Consider the following 19,925-nt stretch of genomic DNA (forward strand, 5'->3'; position numbering starts at 1 on the left):
CACTCTCAGCAGAGGAGCGCTGTGAGGCAGCAGGGAGGTGCAGTACAGTAGAGTAGAGCAGAATGCCGTTTGAGCAGCTTAATGCTTGTGCAGCAGAATGCAGCTCAGTGTCATTGTGAATAATAAATATATACCTGTCACACATTTTGTTTATGTATGTTTTTCTTTACCCTTCTGGCACCTTCTGCCATCATCAGCCCCACATCCTTTTGTGTTAATCTGGCCCAATCAGCTTTAGTGGAACATATTTTGTTTTCCAATTACCCGCCGACAGCACTCTGTTCACCCCACCATGACCAATTTACAAACTCTGTGTTCAAGCAATATATTTCCAATGAAAACAGCTTATTATCTACTGTATTACTAATTCTGGGTATACTGTAAATGGTTGTGTACATTTGCATGCTGCATCCACGTAAAACCACACAATGTAGCAGCATTGGTGACTTTGACTAAAACATGATTAATATCCAAAATGTGAAATGTGCTTTTAAAGGGTAAAACTTAATATCACTCTCATCATGCTCTAACATACACACAGAGACATAAACTGTGCACGTCCCCTGTGAATATGCCACTGACACAGAGATGATGAGCTTCACTTACACAGGAGGACGGTAAGCGAATGAAAGCTGGTATGATGAACACATACCAGCTGGTATGAACAGCAGAAATGTAATTACTAAAATGTGCTGCACCGGTAAATATCTCAGTTAAATGCCAAAGACTCCTACATGTATAATTTGTAGCCAAAGCTGTTTTCCTGGGCTACTGGATTTATTGACATTAATAAACTGCTATGCATACATCTTTTCCAAAGCTACCTGGCAGAAATGCATATCTCCGAACTAGCAATAAATAACACACATTGACAAAATCGCATACAGATGCTGAGCAGTTAGTGATCCACAGAAAAGGAAATATGTCTCCAGACTACTCACAGAAACTTCAAAAATAAATCATATTTAAGAGTCTCTGCAAAGGTAGGAAATAGTTGAATTTCACAAAAACAAAAACAAAAAAATGCATTCTGCTGTATGGACACAAAGAGACTCTCCAACTCCCATGACCCTTAAAAGGTTTAAGAGGTTAAGGAAAATGAATGTTCTGCAGTTTCATACAAACCCACTTAGATACAAGTGGTATTGGAAAAATATTTTCATGTGTATTGTTGAACTGCTGTAGTGCTTTCATGTTTTCAACAACAAAAAAAAGAGTACTATTTTGTGTATTTTAGACAAACTGTTGGCTCATCATTCTGTGCAAACAGTTCATCCACCATACTATGACCTCTCTCTTAACCTTCTCTCTCATTTGCGGGAAAAAAAATGACATGAAATACTCTGTGTTCTTGTCTATCTGTGTATTTGTGATATCATCTACTGTAAGTGTCTTCTGTGTTTCTGTCCTTTTCTTAGAATAACCACCACTGCTGCTTGCATGATGGACTTGAGAAGGTACCCTCTTGATGAACAGAACTGCACCCTGGAAATTGAAAGCTGTAAGTTAATGTAAAATAATCTATTCGTGTCTCTTGCAACTAACTGCAACCTCCAAACTGTGCATACAGCAACCTTCAAATGCAATAAGCAGGTTCGCCAGCTACCTTAAAATCATGACTACTTCCAACAATTAAGTGAGTTGTTTTAGCATTAGATAATTTAGCAGAGGCACTGGTGAAATATTTGGCATCCTGGCCAATGTATGCCATTGTCAGACGTTTTAAATCTGGAGTTGATGATTGCATTAATAACTAAAGAAGAAATCATAGTGCTTGGTGATGTGCATCGATTACTGTTCCAGTGTGACAGATGGACAGGGCCACCTCTGGAGACAAAATAATAACATTAACATCGGGGACATTACTTACTTGTCACTGTGGCCCCTTAAATCACATTGGTGTCATGAATAAATATAGTTTTAAATTTGCTCACACCCACCACATAATTATTATTTTAAATATTTTGTAAAAAAAAAAAGTGACTAATGTGGAAGTAACAAGAAAGTAATAATTAGTCATTGGTTAAGAGCCATTTAGAACCTGATTCAGAGATTTATGAAAAAGGGGTCAGTATGTAGTTTCTGAGATGTCTGGTTCAATAAGATCAAATCTAGCAGTTAGTTCTTGAAAACAGTCATATTTACAAGTACATAATCCTTAATTCAATGTTATCCAGAAGGACTGGTCAGCAATTTAGCTTTTGATTTTTTGTTTTGTACTTGTTCCTTGATTTTGTTGATCTTATCATCACATTTTACTGCTGCATCCCATTTGAAATTGGATTGCATCAAAGAACATTATTAAAATTCCTAAATGAGCAGGGATTATCATACAAACTCTGTTTTCTTTTCATTGGTGCTAATTTTTTGTATTTCTGAAAGAAAGTGTATGGATAAATGCCATATACTTGATTTTATGCTGTAGGGTTTTCTCCTTTTGTGCTATTCCTGTCAATTGTCTTTCACTGAAAACAAATATTAAATAATTTGATGTGTAAACAAGTTGCATTAGCTTCCTATTCACATATAACTTATAAATTCACATATCATAGTGTTAAATATTTCAGTGTGCACACTGGTGTTTAAATTCAGGATTTTCAACTTGTATACACTATGAACTTGGGCTCTCTAAACCAGGAGTCAGAGTTGAATTTTCCTTCAAAACAGCCTTTAATATATCTGTAACATCAGCAAGGACACATGTGTGAATTGTAGCGCAGAATCTTCAATTGTCACCTGCATGTGCATCTGTGAACAGGCATATGTAAGTACATATATCATAGGAGAAAACGATAAAAAAAGCAACATTTATGTGATGTTATACAATATAATTTTATTGACAGTTGCTTCACATCTTTTTTTTTCAAATACTTTAATTTAGATAAATCACTACCCAGAAGGAAAATGTGCTAGTGGTGTAATTAAAAATTGTATTTGCTTGATCATTTTCATTGACCACTCCATCAATCAACACTTGCTCAATACACCAGATATTTGTGGCTCTTGTTGTTCAAGATAAAACCGCAGAGTGTTTACCCTCAGGGACATCAGTGAGCAATGAAATATGGATATGCCATGAATTAAAAAGTTGCAGGAATATGTGCTGTTTATGCTCATGGCATGCTCTGCTTCAGTGGGAATAGTGCACGTTAACCATCAGTTTGATTGATTAGGCAGGCAGTTGTTTCAATTTCATGGACAATGTCACATTTCCTTACCCTATAACCTCAGAGAGAGATTTAATGGTAATGAATCCTGGTCCCTTAGTGAGTTTAATGCCATCCAGGTCTGGACATGGGGTAGTAGAATGTGAAATGTAGTAACACTTCCCGGACTGAGAAATTGCTCTGCAGTGAATGCATACTGGCCTATTGACATAAATCTACTGCTGTGGTCACTTTCAATTGCGCTGCCAGTTGAGAATGTGTAGGAGAGCCATACAAAGTGACACATGTTAATGAATATTCATGCAGGTGGTAATGCATGCAGTGATATACAGTAGCTCTATAGGAGTCTGGACAGTGAAGCATGTGATTGCAGGCTGAAAGAAAAGACAGATTTAAGTCCTAGACAGGAATGTTGTCCATTGAAGGAGGCTTTTTTTTTTTTTTGTTCTGGTGCGGTCCTCAGTGCTGCTGTTGTCATACTGGGGGAAACAGAACCTTTTTTCCATTTTTTACTCTAAACCACTTCTCCTGCCATAAATGCAACTTTTACTTGAACACAATAACTAATTTGATAAACTGTAAGAAATTAAATTACTGCACAGTTATGGCAAATCAAATGTTGAAAGTGTATCCACTAACAAAGATTTGTTTTACAATTTAGGATAGGTTTTACAATTTGCTTTAAGTCCGCCTCCACACAAAAATGTGTATTGCTTATTGTTACTTCAGTTGGATGTTGCAGAGTTTGACACTAGAAGGCTGTTTTTACATTCATCTGCTGAAGTAAAAGTTTCCCTGTGCTCACTAAAAAAATCCGATTTTTATGCATGTACCTACGAGCAGGATTTGTGGCATCACAACTAGTTTGGAGCCGATTGTCGTTCAGTGCGCAACTCACACAAGTGTGATGTGGAAACTTGAAGCCTCCAGTACACAAACAATGAGCACTGACTTTTCAGTGAAGAAGGAGACATCTTGTGTCCAGCAGTTAAACTTTGCATATTCATAGACTCTGGATTTTTCAATGAGGAAGAATGACTAGATGTCATTCAGATAATTGTCAGATAATTGAATTTTTTTTGTCTGGAGGGGATATTTAAATACGGTGGAGCACTGTCAAAAAGAGGTTTTAAGCAAGGTGCACATGTGAGGAAACTGTCTTTTCATTTTGTTTTACTTATCTTATAAGTTATGGTCAATAGCAACAAACTGTGTGATGTGTGGTTTCACATGTGGGTGACAATATCGTTTAGTTGGTAAAACTCTATAAGACATTAGTTGTCATTAATTGTTCTCACACAGTTTATTTAAGATTGTTACCATAAAGCTTTTTTTGGATGCAGTCGCTGGTTTTCACAATATAATGGTCTCCAAAAGTTAACATATGAAGATACCAAGATTTAATATGTTGTGATGCTACTCAGCTCTGAATGACTGTGATGCATCATAGAGTAAATAGAAACTAGTGTATGATTTGTCAGAGCGACCTCCACTCATCATCTGTACTATTATAACAGACTTCAAATGGAAACATGGTTAACTTAAATGGTTGTTTCTTCACCACATTTACACTCAACATGTTTTATTTTCCTCTTTCTTCTCTCCTCTGAATTTGCCCTGACCTCGACATAGATGGATACACCACAGATGACATCGTATTCTTCTGGCAAGGAGGAGACAATGCTGTGACGGGCGTTGACAAGTTAGAGTTACCTCAATTTTCCATTGTGGACATCCGCTTGGTGTCCAGGGAGGTCAGATTTACTACAGGTAAGTCTGTCATAAAAGAGCTTCAGACATAATGACGCTGAAGGTGGCTGCTGCTTCCCTGAAATTATTATTTGGAATCAGAACTACTTCAATTAAAACAAAGCACAATAAATGTAGAGACATTGTGTTTGTTAGCACTTTTGTGGTACTGGGAAGGCATATTGAGTAATTATCTTTCATTCATGATACTTTAATACCTTTGGTTGCTACTTATATTTGTTTAAAGATTTTGACTACAATTTCATATTTTTACACTGTGGTATTGGTAATTTTACATGAAGGAATAGTTTGACATTTTGGGAAACACACTTATTTGCTTTCTTGCTGAGAAGAAACTTTCATGTCTGTATGCTAAACATGAAGCTACACCCAGCAGGTGATTAGCTTAGCTTAGCACAAAGACTGGAAACAGGGGGAAACAGCTAGCCTGGTTCTGTCCATAGGTAAAAGAAAATAGAAAAAATCTGCCAACCAGCACCTCTAAAGCTCCCTAATTAACACATTATATCTTGTTTAACAAAGTATAAAAAAACACCAAAGTTTTATAGGTGGTTGTGTGCTGGACTATTTATTGGCCAGGCACAGCAACTTTTGGGTACATTTTGTGTGACTGTACCATTAATCTTATTTCAGTCGACACCAGCTACCCCATAATCAACCTCACATTTCTAAAAGGAAGACACAAGTCAAATTTAATGTTTTGTGTTTGAGTTTAACGAAATCGGTGAACATTTGTCTCCACCATTAATCTGGAATGTACTTGGGTGATCTAAGGCGTCTTTCTCACACTTGATGAAATATGTATGCTAAGGTATTGATTCATTAAAAGATTTACAGAAACCTGGAGATGATGAGGTCATTCATCACTGTTTGTTCCTCATAGTAAATAGCCTTTTAGATTAAAACCATCACGCTTATCTCAGGCCTTTTTTCTTTGGTGACGAATTGGAAATAAAACTCTAGAATGAAATTTCACTATATTTAGAGCAATTTGTATACTTTCCAACCTAGTAAATATCCTGCCGTGATGTTTATATTGCTTTTGGCATCAGCATTTCATTGTTTTGGTTGTTTGAATTAAAGTGCAATCAAAAGACCAATTAATGTCTTGGCACAACCAGCTGTCATTTTCCTGCAAAATCTACAATTGAATGACTTACAGTGCCACATCACAACCACATATACTTACATATACTCTTTCCTCTTGTAGTGTAAAGGCATCCATTCCTATTATGCACCTTAAAAATGTCCCTTTAGTCATATTTAGAGGACAGAGAAAGTGCAAAAGAAAAGCAAAGCGGCTCTCTGTGACAATTCTCAGAGGGATGCTGGAGCTGCCTGCCGAGATAGGGGGTTGCAGAAAAATCTGCCGTGTTTGCGACTTTCTGCCATGTTTAATTGGAATCGAACTTGTCCCTGGAAAGGAATCCATCGCTTTGGGGAAATTAAGTGCTCCATCTGAACAAATGGAGAAATGACTACCCTGCGCGTTGTCAAACTGCAGACTTTGGAACTCTTAAGTTGTGCCAACATTTCCCCCTTCTCTCCTTTTTTTTTTTACTGATGTGTTTTCACTCTGCCCTGCTCTTTCCTGAACTATCACTCCATGCTTTCTCCTTCCAGGTTCATATCCAAGGCTTTCGCTGAGTTTCAGGATTAAGAGGAACATTGGATATTTCATCCTGCAGACATACATGCCCTCCATCTTGATCACCATCCTCTCCTGGGTGTCCTTCTGGATCAATTATGATGCCTCTGCAGCTCGGGTGGCCCTGGGTAAGACATAGCCACCGCTGCATTATTAAACTTCTGGCCCCATTAAAATCCAGTGATTATCACAGGAACTAACAGCACCTGGTTGTCAAATGTTTAATGTTGCTGTGTACTTAGTCTACATTTACAAGCATGTGAAATTATTAATTTGATTCAAAGAAATGTAATCAGTTTAAATATTGAGGGAAGAAAAAATTAATGCCAGTACTCCAGTTTCCTTGATTATCATCTGAATGTACTGTATCAATGACACACCTACAGGCTACAAGCAACATCACTTATTAAGTAAACTAGTGCTGATTGAACACTGAAAGTAACCAAATACTGATGTACATGTTAAAGTACATGAATGCATGAGAGACATACTTACACATAATAATTCCAGTTGCTTTCTCTATTTGTCATCATGTTATGTCAAATTTACAATTAGATTAATGTCTCAATGACAAAAAAAGAAGAAAAAAACATCACTCATATTTCTATTTTTGTACAATGGAACCACATATGAGGAGTATTTACAGGCCTCAGCTCTGTGAATTCAACTTCATGTAAATGTCACTGAATTAAATGTTTTGTTCAAAGCACAATCCCAACCATCTAACACGAGTTAGAACAATGGATATAACTACAATGTTTTCAAACAGAAATTAGCTGCTAAGTTGAAAGTTGCAAACATTAACGTGGTAACAATCAATTCTCTAAAACTCTCAAAACTTTGTGTATTGGCTTTTAGTATAATTGGCTTGATTAGTTCATCATCAAACAATAAATAAATCCAAATATCTAGGTAGCAAACTATCTTAATGAGTGAGTTTCAAAAGCATCTGCATTATAAAATTACAGTGTTGGTGGAATGTACATTCACTCAAGAACTGTACTTACTATAAGTACCATTATGTGGTAATTGTACTTTACTTAAGTATTTCCAATTTCTGCTACTTTATTCTTCTACTCAACTAATTTTTGGAGGCAAATATTATATTTTTTTACTGCACTACATTAATCTGACAGTTACCTCACAAATTCAGATTTCAAATACAAAATTAAGATCATCTAATAAAATATGATACATTTTTATAAATGAAACAGTCTGTAAAGTAGTTATAACTGGCTACAGCTTACCAGCTACAACATTAAAATGCTGCTTGTGTGCATGAGTAGTAATAATCAAATAATATTATATATAATAATATTACACTGAGAGGGGCCATGCTGCTGCTTAATGAGTACTATAACATTTATGTGTATTTTGCTTATAATGTGTAAAAAAAATGTAAGGACCTTTACTTATAATGGAGCATTTTTACAGTACAATATTGTTACTTTCACTTACAGTACCAGTCAAAAGTTTGGACACATCTTCCCATTGTCTTGAATGAGAAAGTGAATACTTCTTCCACCACCAACAGTAACCTTTGTCAGATATCAGCTGATTTTATATACAGTATTATTAAGTGTAAATGTAAATGTGTTTATGTTTTAAAGAGAGTTAAATATAAATTCTGTATCTGATGGTGAATTCTTTGTTTCTGTGTGTGCCGCTGCATTCAGGTGTGACAACGGTGCTTACCATGACAACAATTAACACCCACCTTAGGGAGACTCTCCCGAAGATTCCGTATGTGAAAGCCATCGACGTCTACCTCATGGGCTGTTTTGTGTTTGTGTTCCTGGCCCTACTCGAATATGCCTTTGTAAATTACGTGTTCTTTGGCCGGGGCCCTGCGCAACAGAAGAAAATCAATGAGAGGCTGAACAAAGCCAACAACGAGCGCACAAGATACGAAGAGAAGCGCCTGAGGGAACAGGTTTGCATCTTCATCTTACCGCCTCTGTTATACTCTAATGTCAGTCAGAGTTCAAGTACAAAACAACTATGTCTACACATAAGATCTCTAGCCATAGTCATTTCATCCAAAGACACATATACAGTATTCCCTCAAGTAATCTTGCAGAAACAAACTGATGCCACCACAACCCAATATGCATTCACCAACCATCATCCATTGCTTTTCCCCCAAGCACTGACTGCTTTTTATCGAGCATAGCCTTCCTCATTGAGATAGCGATTCATCTAACTCAACAGTGGTGTAAACATTCTCATTTCTTATTTAGGTTGTTGTCTATGTTTATGCTGTAGGCTTCATTCATTCTCACTCTGCTACCTTGTATTTTAACATGTGTTTTCCAACTAAATGGGACAAAACTTCAAAATGCGGCATGAGGTAATGACAGTTTGGCAGTAGCAGATGTTGAAATGGTCAGACTGAATGAAGCCCCCTATTTTTTTGTGTGAAGTACTAAATGCTATGCTTATTCAAAGTTGTTCCTGTTAACTTTATGTCTTATGCATTGTGTATTTTAATGAAAATGTGCTTATTTGCCAGTATTTTATAGCCGTTTTAATGTTCTCTTCATTTTTCTTTCACATTGCAAGGACTCCATTTCCGTGCCGTTTCAAACCAACACCTTCAGGTCATTTACACAGCGAAGAAATCTGTATCTCGAGGAACAAAGAAAAGTTGGGGTACATTTATTTAGAAATCATATCAGCTGTAGGCCAGCCCTCACTATAAAGTCAGATTATTAAGGCTGTTCAAATTACTTGTATCACTAATTTATGTCTATATAAAGAAACTCTTTAACTATTTTTGTGGCATGCAAGAAATGACATTCCATATCATCACTGCATTTTGCTTTAGCTTGAAAGCCTGGGGGATGGGTGGGGGGGTTAATATAAGTTTCATTATTGAGGGAAATTGGGGCTACTGCTCAACACTTCAGCCCTCACTGACACTCAGTGTCTTCCTCGCAGGTGGATGCGTATGGAAACATTCTCCTCACCACACTGGAGATGAATAACGAAGTGATGCCTTCTGATGTGGGAAGCAGTGTCAGTGACTCTCGGAATTCGGTCATGTCCTTCGACAGCTCCGGGGTCCAATTCAGGAAGCCCATGGCGCCCCGAGATGGCTTCAGCCACCACTCGCTGGACCGGAGCGCCATGCGGAGCCGGGCCAACTGTCGGCTACGACGACGCTCCTCCAAGCTCAAGTTAAAAATCCCAAACCTGTCAGATGTTAGCACCATTGACAAGTGGTCCCGGGTCATTTTCCCTATCACCTTTGGATTTTTCAACCTAATCTACTGGTTGTACTATGTGAATTGATGTGCATCCCACTAGGAATCATGGGCCATATTTTGAGAGCACATTAAATTGGCTTTGATACAGTTCCAAAATATGTATACACATATACAAGTTGAACATATGTATATGCATATTTCTATATATTATATTTATATATACACGTGTGAAATCTGAAGGACCTTTCTGCTGTACAAAGTATTAATAGGATGACTTGAATGTTTAAGAATAATTGTGAGAGAAGAATTTCAAGGCTTTGAGTTTCTTTTTCCTCCTGAAACAAACAAACAAACAAACGCAAGATCCCACCAGGGGTTTTTGGAACTAAAGACTGCATGATATTTTTGCTAAAAAAAAAAAAAAAGAAAGAAAAAAGAAAAAAGAGAAAGTGAAAGCTCTTGAGAGAGAAAAGATGTCTCAGAGTCCCATTGACTTTTTATTGATACTTATTGTAATCAAAAATCCTCAACTGCAGCTCATGAAATCAGTGGTGGCTTGTCTGTTCAGGCATCAGCTGAGTGAGATCCTTGACACCCCCAACCCCCCTCCCTCCGCCCACCCCACCCCCCCTACATTACCCATGGATAACATGCACGGAAATCTCCGGTTCTACTATGTACAGCAACCTTGTTTGGATTATGTGTTGTTCCTTGGGTTTTTTGAAGTGATATCGTTCTCTTTATCAGACATCAGCTCTGGCCTAATGGTCTCCATTAGAGGGGGACGTGTGGATGGGATGTTTGACCACCGCATTCCTGCCCAGAGTCAACGCAAACTTGTATTCCTTTCTCTTCTCATGTTATTTTTAGAACACGTCCTGGGGGGATTGGGGGGATTTTTCATTATGGTTCGAAACAATGCTGATTATTGTAGATATGATTTTGTCTTGAAAAATACTGTGATTTCAGAGAGTGTCGGAACATGTTCTAGAGCTAGGGCATTATGAGATAAAAGAGTCAAAGGTATGCATTACTCATTTTGATTGTTTGAAAAAAAAAAACATATTCTGTACATTTTATCATTCAGTATTCTCATGAAAGTATACTTGTACTGTTTATTTCCTCCTATTGATTGATTCACAAGCTCTTTAGATGCAGAGTTCATCGACGTCATATCCTGCTTTGTGTTTGCTAAAAGGTAAATGGATGGTGGTGGGGTGGGAATGGGGATTGGGGTGATGGGGGCGTTGCTTTTGTGATTCGTTTGAAATTATTCCACAGTGAAGATGTGAGAACATGTATATTCAAAAGAGTCAACATATCAGCCCACAGTTTGACCAGTTGTCATTCAGTATACAGTATTTCTTTGTTCGTCGAGCATTTCTTCAGTGTTGGAGTCACAGTTTGTGAAGGCAAGATTATTTGATTGGGATAGTAATGGGCAGGCCAGGTGGAAGACGACATTTCACACTCAAACTCTAACTCTGCTCTGAAACCCAAGGATCAGTAATGATACAATGATTCTTGGGGGAGAAAGAACGTGTAAAAAAAAAAAAAAATAGCCATGAATTGAAATGACGACCAAAAGGCCTATAATCTACATGCATTATCATTTTGTTTTGCTCTCCCACTCTCCCACCTACACACACACACACACACACACACTGCATTTCCAGTGCTCAGGTTCATTTGCAAAGGAGAAAAAAAGGTTTTCTGTGAGACAGTAGGACCTTTTTAAGGATTTTTAATTTTTTTTTTATAAGTCAGATTTGATAATCCTATGTTTTTAGGTTGTGCAATCCCAATTTAGTTTATAGAGTTAAAGAGATAAAGATGAAGTCAGAGTATTTGATGGACTGGAGCGCAGTGGACATTGTGGGAAGACAGAAAATAGCAAAAATGAAAAAAAAAAAAAAAATTCTCCAATGCTTGTTTAGAGCAGGTGAAGTGCAGATCAGCATCTTCCTCAGTGTCATCTTCACTTCAGGCACAAACAGGCTCTACAGGGAGAAACAGGCCCTGAGCAAAACCTAGACAACTAAATATACCACTGGGTCCCGTAGCAGAGAAGCAATTGGCTCATTAGAATACGAGCGTAGCGTGGTCCCAGAGAAACACACGAAAGTAAAAAAGAGAGGAGAAATTGTCACATACACAAACACATGGGGACAAGACAAAGATGGAGGAGCTGCAGAGTAATGATGGTAAAGCAGGAGTATCAGTTTATCATCAGAAGTATCCACTCCCCTCTGGAGCGCAGGGTGTGTGTGCATAAGGTATCTTCAAAAAGGAATACTGATCAGAAACCAATTTATCACCATAAGTCATAGTGAAGTTTGTACAGTGATGTGGCCCAAGCTGTGATCCGAGTTTAGTATTTCTTTTTGTTTAAATTTTATGCATCGTCGTCATGTAGGAAAGAAAAGGAAAAATAGATCATCTTTAAACATCTAGTAATTCATAGAAAAATATAGAGGAGTGTTTAAGATGATGAGAGTAACAGGAAGAGCTGAGTTTTCTTTTTCTGTCTGCAGCTGAACAATCTGTTGTTTGTCTCTCAGTCAACTGTGATGTCCAAAGGATTACATGACCAAAACTTAGTGATTTAAATGTGAACAAAAATAATGTTTTTATTATTTATGAGAAAGGTGACAATAAGCGAACAAGAGCCACAACGAAGTAAATTAGCAGCAAATATTGTGAGAAAATGGCCCCCAGGTTAAAATTTTACCATCTGGAAGCCTGAATATAGAAAAAAAACAGAATTTGCACTGAAGCAGGACCTAATGTGTTTGCAGAAAATACATATTCAGTATTATACGTGACTGACAAACTGTAAGAGTAAAGACATTCGTCATAGTTTGTAACCTTCACAAATGCCGAATTCTGCAAAAGTTGCCATATGGAAGAGAGTTAAGATTGAAATGCAATGAACTTGGATAAAGTGTAATCATGTAGTCTTTCACACCTTGTTTAAGAATGCCTACAGTATTAACTCATTATACTAACTCATAATATAGACCCTGTATGTTACATTTTGAATTTACAGAGATGAAAGCAGTTCTCATTTGACCCACTCCCAATGACATCATTACTACATATAATTCTCTTTTTGCCAATTGGGTTTTGCAATCAGATAAAGAGAAGATTTTGATCGCAGGCCCACAATTTATATTAGTCCATGGTTGGTATAAGGGTATTTGATGTTATATGTGGATAGGCGTGTCTGAATCAGGGCACTTTTGCATATTTCAGATGTGAGGTGTTGATTATCGATGTGCACGTTCACATTTATGTTTCAGGTAACCTTGTCCTTTTGGGCTTTTGAATACATAAAAACAAAGTAAGATGGTAATTGTTAGTAGATAATGAAAGCAAGTTCATATAATTAATAGACATAAAAGGTTTTTTGGGGGGGGTGTTTTGTTTGTTTGTTTGGTTGTTGTTTTTTTGCAAAATTTCATCCTGGTCTGCATTGTAACAGCTTGTCAAACTGTTCAAAGGCAATATGATGGATCTTTACTAAGAGTTGAGGCAGACTATGAGGCCAGAGGATGCTATTTGTTCCAGTGCAAGAAGAATACATATTATTTGTAAAAATATGGGATTTAGGGCAACCATAAGTGTTATTTTAACTAAATCAATGGAACATGTTCAACCAGAAAGAAGCCTAATCCATCTATTCAATGAAATGCACTTAACATTTTATAGCGCAAACTAACGCAAGTATCAAATTCTCATTCAGGTTGGTTTATTCCCAGACTACAGAAATGCCTGTTTGGGTATTTACTTTTTTTTTTTAAGCTCATAGATGCACATCTTTAATGAACTCCAAACACATCCAGAGGAGGAACATTAGCAGCCCTTGCATGCTTGCAGTAACTATATTCACCACTCATTTCACTCAGAACATGTATTACCTGCTTTCTGGACATGAAATCAGCACATTCATCCCAAAAGCTGTGAGGATCTTAAGTTCTATGCTTTACTTTAGGATATTTGCTTCTACAAGAGAGAAAATACATTTCTCTTGACACATATGTTCAAGGAGCAGAGGAGGAGAAAAAAAAGTGTTGAACCGATTTCAATGTGAATTTTCTTGCCTCTAGTGTATATGTGTAATTACATGTGAATTGTACTGTAAATATGATATCTTTCACTTACTAGTTCTTAATGCATGAACAAAAACATGGCAGTTCGTAATACCAGCTAGCCTCACTGCTAATGGCATGGACAGCTTCTCTAGCATTGGCATACTTCTGCAAACGAAACCTAAAAAATGAAACACAAGAAATACACGGTGTGAACAAAATAATGGAGAAATCAACCGCAAAGTCCTCTCACAGTGAAGGAGTTTCTGGTGGAGGTGCACCGATTCCCTCAAGAACAAGGCTAATGTTAATGCTGTGGAGGAGTCCTGGAAATCTAGGCCTTGGTTCACTGTCAGCGAATGGGATGGTGCTGTCTTGAATGAAATTCTCTAGTCTGGCTTTCCCTTTTATCATATCTGAACTAACCTAGCGGGAGTTTTAAGCACAGTATACCTGCAGCGTTTACCTCAACCATCAACAAATCACTGAATCATCCATGTATCTACTAATAATTTTAAGGGCATTATGGCCTAGTTGACTTATAGAGGCTAGAGGAGCAGGGTTGCCTTAAGAAGGCGAGTGGGATGTTCTTTCCTGTTCCTCAACAAAACAGTCATGTGTGCCCTTGAGCAAGGTACTTAGCCAATTGTCCAAGTGCAGCTGCTCACTTGCCAACAATAGAAGTCTACATCTGTGCAGGCTAGCTCCCGGAAGTAACTATGTTCAGCTATGTGAGGGTATTGATGGAAAATTGTTCCCTGGATAAAGTGTAAAGATTTTTTAAAAAATTAAAAATAGATGATCTTTCTGAGATCTTGATGCAAAACCACACAGTGGAAACAATTTTTCCATCAACGTTTAAACTATACACCCTCCACTTCTTTACACAACAGTTATTTTGGGGGAAAAAAAAAAACAACAAGATGTCACGCAGTCCCATTTCCACAAATTTCCTGTTGTTCCGTATAGTAAATTAAACCCATTTTAGTGTAGTTTAAATTGTATTGGTCAGCCTTACAGTCTTTTAGATGATTTTTTGTGGAAAAGCACCATGTTAGATGCCATTTCACATTTTTGCCATGATTGCCAGCTAGGATAAAATTTGGGAAAAGTTATAAATCATGTTGTTGACTCCACTTTTCATGTTAAAGCGTTTCATTTGGGACTAACACCACTCCCAGACAGAATTAAACAAAGATATGCATAATGGGCTGAGTTATTAATAGCCTGAGGCTGACCTCTAATAAAACAGTGGACCATAACCATGCAAGAAAATTTCATCCACTGAACACCAGAACAAGGCTGACAGACTCCTCGCTGTTGGAAGAACTTTTGTTGGTGCATTCATTATTTTGTATACCTTGTAGGTTTTGTTTTGCATGACCTGAGTTTTGAAAGGTTTATTTTCATATATTTTTACTCCACACACATCAGATTCATCTCCACAGCCAGGAAAAAGAAAGATCCAGTGTTTACATGCTCAAATTGCACTTGTTTTACAGCCAGCTCTATAAACCTTGTGAAACAAACTGTTCGTAAAACTGGAGGAAAAATGTAAACATAGAACGTACATCGTGTGATTCGTGTGAATCGCGAATGTGTGCTTCTATAAAATGTACTTACTGTAAATCACGCAATTTGGAATAGATGCACAAAGTGCATGCTGTAGTTTTATCAGGTTCAGCATAAGCATTAACATCAATCGCCCTTCAACTACAAAGGATGTAAAGGATGCTCACCAGTAGCATCTGAACGTAAGCCATGTGATTGCACACTGAGTGGGTGTTCCCTGTATTTTCTCTTTAATAAGTTGCCTCTGGTTATGGTCTGTTGTCGATTACTGTGTGATGATACTTGCCAGAAGCTGTGCTGATTCCCAGTTACACATCAGTATACCTCCCACTTTGAAAGAGCCTACCAGGGAGACTATCTCATGTTTAACCAGTAGGTATGAAAGATTTTCCAACACTTTCTAAAAAAAAAAAAAAAAATTGGCAACAAAAAGAAAGAAACCCACAAAACCAACAGCCCATTTATTTTTGAATATGAATTAGTAAATGATTTTATTCATTTCTGTGTTCATTTCTGATTTATTGTATTTGTTGCATTTGTTATGGATTGTTATTCTTACTGTTGTTGTTGTTTTATCATAAGAAGGAAATGTAATTCATCTGATATACTGGCACTGGAAGAAAAATGCATTTGGTTTTTGTACTGTAATTGTTTTGTTCACATTGGGCGCTTATTTGATTCAGTTGTTTAATAAGGTGTTTGATTTCATTTGGAGTATCAGTACTCATGGAATCAACATTTGTGTAGTATGAAGTTGTATTTTTTTTGTCAGTGCAAATTAATGTTATAGTGTCAATCAGCTTTTTTAGGTGTTTGAACAAAATGTGTTTTTTACAAATACAAGGTGTTCAAGTATGTGGTATAAAAAGGGTTATCATTCAAACAACAGACTTTTTACAAATAAAGGCTTATACAGTAAAGAAAGCTAATGTCTTTTCATTTGCCCTTTGAGGACTAATATACAGCATTGTTTCCTTTGACTTTTTATTAATTTATTTTAAGATATTGGTCCCCAAAAGGTAAATAGCATACAATGTTGCAAAACAAGAGGATAAAATCAGGTATTTACCATTGCTATTCCAGGTTGTTGTCAGAGCTCTCACCTCTTAGTTGGTGTCTTGCTTTTGATGAGGACTGTGTGATATGAAGACAGTCCAATAACAAAATTTAAGAAAAATCAAGAGTGTCTTCTTTTAATTTGATTATAAAACATTGCGCGTTTATGAGAATATACCTCCTTTCATACCCTATTTCCTGAATAAAGACGCAAAGTGACTCCTGCTGACAAGTGTAATATTTGCCCCATTTTCAATTCAGGAACTATTAAATTATCTCTTTTTTTTTTTTTTTTTTTTTTACATGGCTGGCAAATATAACATGAGTAACAATGTAATACAGGTTGGGACAATGTACTGTAGCATTGTGGCCTGTCTGGGGCAGTTAAAACTTACAAGTGAAGTTTGAGTTCTGCGCCTACAAAGCTCTAGATAATTAATTTGTTTTGCACAGATGCAAACTCTTTGCTGAGACTTTTTGTCCTCGAGGACATGACACTATATATGGCAGCACATTTTGATTTTTTTTTCTTTAGGATGCACTCTGGGCTTGAACTACACTGAATGTTTCTGTGGTGAAGGTGAAGAGAACGGCCTCTAAATGTGACTGCACCTAGAGCACAGAGAACTGTAATGATCCAGTGAGACATTTGAAATATTATGTTCCACATATGCCTCTAAGCATTAGGAAACAATGAATTGCAGTCCAAACCAGCTCATTGATTTATAGATTCAGAGCAGAGTGGTGGTGTTGTGGGAGCCTTCGGGTGCAACCTCAGTCTCATGTTTGAGTCCCAAGTGAAACAATAATCTGATTAAAAGCACAATCTGTGGCTCAAAAACTGTGCCACACCACCAAAACTGAAAATAAATAACTGGAACCTCTCACTTCCAAATGAACTTTTAATACATAGTGAAATTACTAAGTTATTAATGCTGTTTAAGGTCTGTTTACATCAGTACTGTTTGTATATCCATCTGGAAAACAGGCCCATAACAGCTGACAAGCACAAAAATCTCAGCTTTCTTATACTCTGTATGAATTTCAGAAGCCTTTCTGTGTGGAGTTTGCATATTCTCTCTGTGTCTGTGTGGATGTCCTCCGGGTGCTCCAGTTTCCTCCCACAGACCAAAGACATGGTCCACTGGAGACTCAAAATTGCCCGTAGGTGTGAATGTGAGTGTGAATGTGTCTGTCTACATGTGTGTGTCTCTCTGTGATAGACTGGTAACATGTCTAGGGTGAGCCCTGCCTCATGCCCAATGCATGCTGGGATGGATTCCAGCATCCCTGTGACCCTTAACAGCATAAGCAGTTTAGAAAATGGATGGATGTACTTTTCATGGCAAACTCTGAAATTATATGTGAATATCAACGCACTTGTAATTTATATGGTCAGAGAAAAATCTTGATCGGGCCTTTTAAGTCGTTAACTGAAATCATCACATACCAGAGTGTGTTATTAATTGTGCATCAATGGCTTTAAAAAGTCATCAGTTTTAAGCGTCATTAATGATTTTGGAGCAGTGACATCCCCAGACACTAATACTTCACTGTCATCAGGAGCAGGACCCGAGGCCTCATGTGTAAACGGTATGGCGCACATGCATACAAATGACACGTACACAGCATGGTGTGTAGCATTTAGGATTTACAGCGAGTATAATTTATGAAAGGATTGGGGTCTGGGATATGGTGATGCATAATTTACTGATGTTATTACCGTACAAAGTCTAAATGAGTCTATGATAGTCATTTATGATGTGGAAATATTATTTTATTATACAGTCCAAGGCATAATAGATAAAACTGAATTAGAGAGTATTACAGTATATTCCCTAATCTGTTGGCCTAGAAATCCTGACTCACAAAAACCTATTTGAATTTGAAGCATTTGAAATACTCATCGATTCAATACAATTGTTTTAGAACAGTAAAAATAAAAAATAAATATAAAAATTCAGTTCTTCAAAAAAGATTGTAAAATTTCATCCATTTGGAGTTATTGGGAGAAAATGTTGTGTCAAGAAAGAACAGTGATATGACATCCTGGTGGTCTTGTGGTTCAGATCATATAACTGAAACATCCCTGGTTTGATTTTAGCTTTTGTTGTATGTCATACTGGGGTATGATCTGCAACACATTCTCTCCCTGTGTTTTCACCAACAACAACTATCCAATAAAGGTGAAGAATTGCAGAAAATAATCAGAAAAAAAACAAAATAAAAAAAACCCATTGATGATCATACTTATGCCCACCATTTCTTAGAGTTTGTGAAAAGTGGGTTTCACAGTATGGGAAAAGGATTTTTCTGCTCTTTTGCTTTTAATATGCTGTCAGGACAGTACTGATACACATGTTTTTGAGTGATGAAATAGCAGCGTTTGAACAAGCCAATCAGAGCTGCTCCTCAGTGTGATGTCACACTGAAAGCAAATATTGATATTCAGTACTTTGAGGCCATTTGGAACAGTATACTACTTGGACTTGTATCTGCTTGTTTCTGTCAAGTTACCTGTGCTGCCAGCCAATAGGCCTTTTCCACTGCAGACATTTGAACTTGTCATTGTAGGAAAAGCACATATGTTACCAATCACATTAACAATGACTCTGTTCTACTCAAGTATCCCAGTAAATCATCATAGTGAGCCAGCGTCTTCCATGAAAAGACCTATCAGAAGCTGAGGAATTATGTTGTTTAGTCTGTTTCATTAAACACAGGCAGGGAATGGGCACCAAACAATGTTTAATGCAACTGAAAAAGAAAAGATAAAATAGGTTAACTTACCATACTGCAGTCATCCTTGATTAGTTTAAGTGGCAAAGATGTTGTTAAAGTTTACTCTAGTATTTGTTTTTATGTGGTAATTACTCAGAGTTGAATGACAAGGTTAATGGTACACAGGAAAATGGTCTAAAAAAGGGGGGTTGCAAGAATCTCTGGTTGTTAACGTCGTTCACATGCGCAATGATCCACTAATTCTTTTCGAAAACTAAAATGCCTAATAGTTGGTGTATAATTTTATTTGGTTAAAAAAAAGAAAAAAAAGAAAAGGGTTTGGTTAAGCTACCGAGCTGGGTAGCAGCTGTAGGTCTAACTTCAAACATGCAAAACAGCCACCTAGCAACCATTAAAATAATAGCTACAGCCTACCTCGCTCTTGTTTTTCACCAGTTCCCCTTTTTTTCTGCTCCATATATCGTTCTTTTTTGAGACATGGCTGTTTTAATATAAATAATGCATAGGGGCAAGAAAAGGCATGCAGCAGCACAGTTAAGAGGGAGAGAATCATTCTCTAAATTTACAGTGTATACAGTGCGTCGTATGTACCAATGTATTTTACACAAAATGGTTTGTCAGAAAATAGAGACTAAGATGTTATTCCACAGATTATTGTTTTTAAATATAA

General features: G+C 37.1%; 1 protein-coding gene across 2 annotated transcripts in view; it reads left to right on the forward strand.

Annotated features, from left to right (window-relative positions):
* gabrb4 (gamma-aminobutyric acid type A receptor subunit beta4) overlaps positions 1–16,954 on the forward strand; it is a 91,241-nt gene extending 74,287 nt beyond the window's left edge. For both annotated transcript variants that reach the window (XM_067607608.1, XM_067607607.1), the window contains 6 exons: positions 1,419–1,501; positions 4,800–4,937; positions 6,561–6,713; positions 8,262–8,518; positions 9,148–9,237; positions 9,526–16,954. In XM_067607608.1, coding sequence (XP_067463709.1) covers positions 1,419–1,501; positions 4,800–4,937; positions 6,561–6,713; positions 8,262–8,518; positions 9,148–9,237; positions 9,526–9,879 — 1,075 coding nt within the window. In that variant the 3' untranslated portion in view covers positions 9,880–16,954. The remainder of the gene's footprint in view (positions 1–1,418; positions 1,502–4,799; positions 4,938–6,560; positions 6,714–8,261; positions 8,519–9,147; positions 9,238–9,525) is intronic.
* Positions 16,955–19,925: the final 2,971 nt, after the last annotated feature.

The sequence above is a fragment of the Thunnus thynnus genome, chromosome 13, assembly GCF_963924715.1.
Source record: "Thunnus thynnus chromosome 13, fThuThy2.1, whole genome shotgun sequence".
NCBI lineage: Eukaryota > Metazoa > Chordata > Actinopteri > Scombriformes > Scombridae > Thunnus > Thunnus thynnus.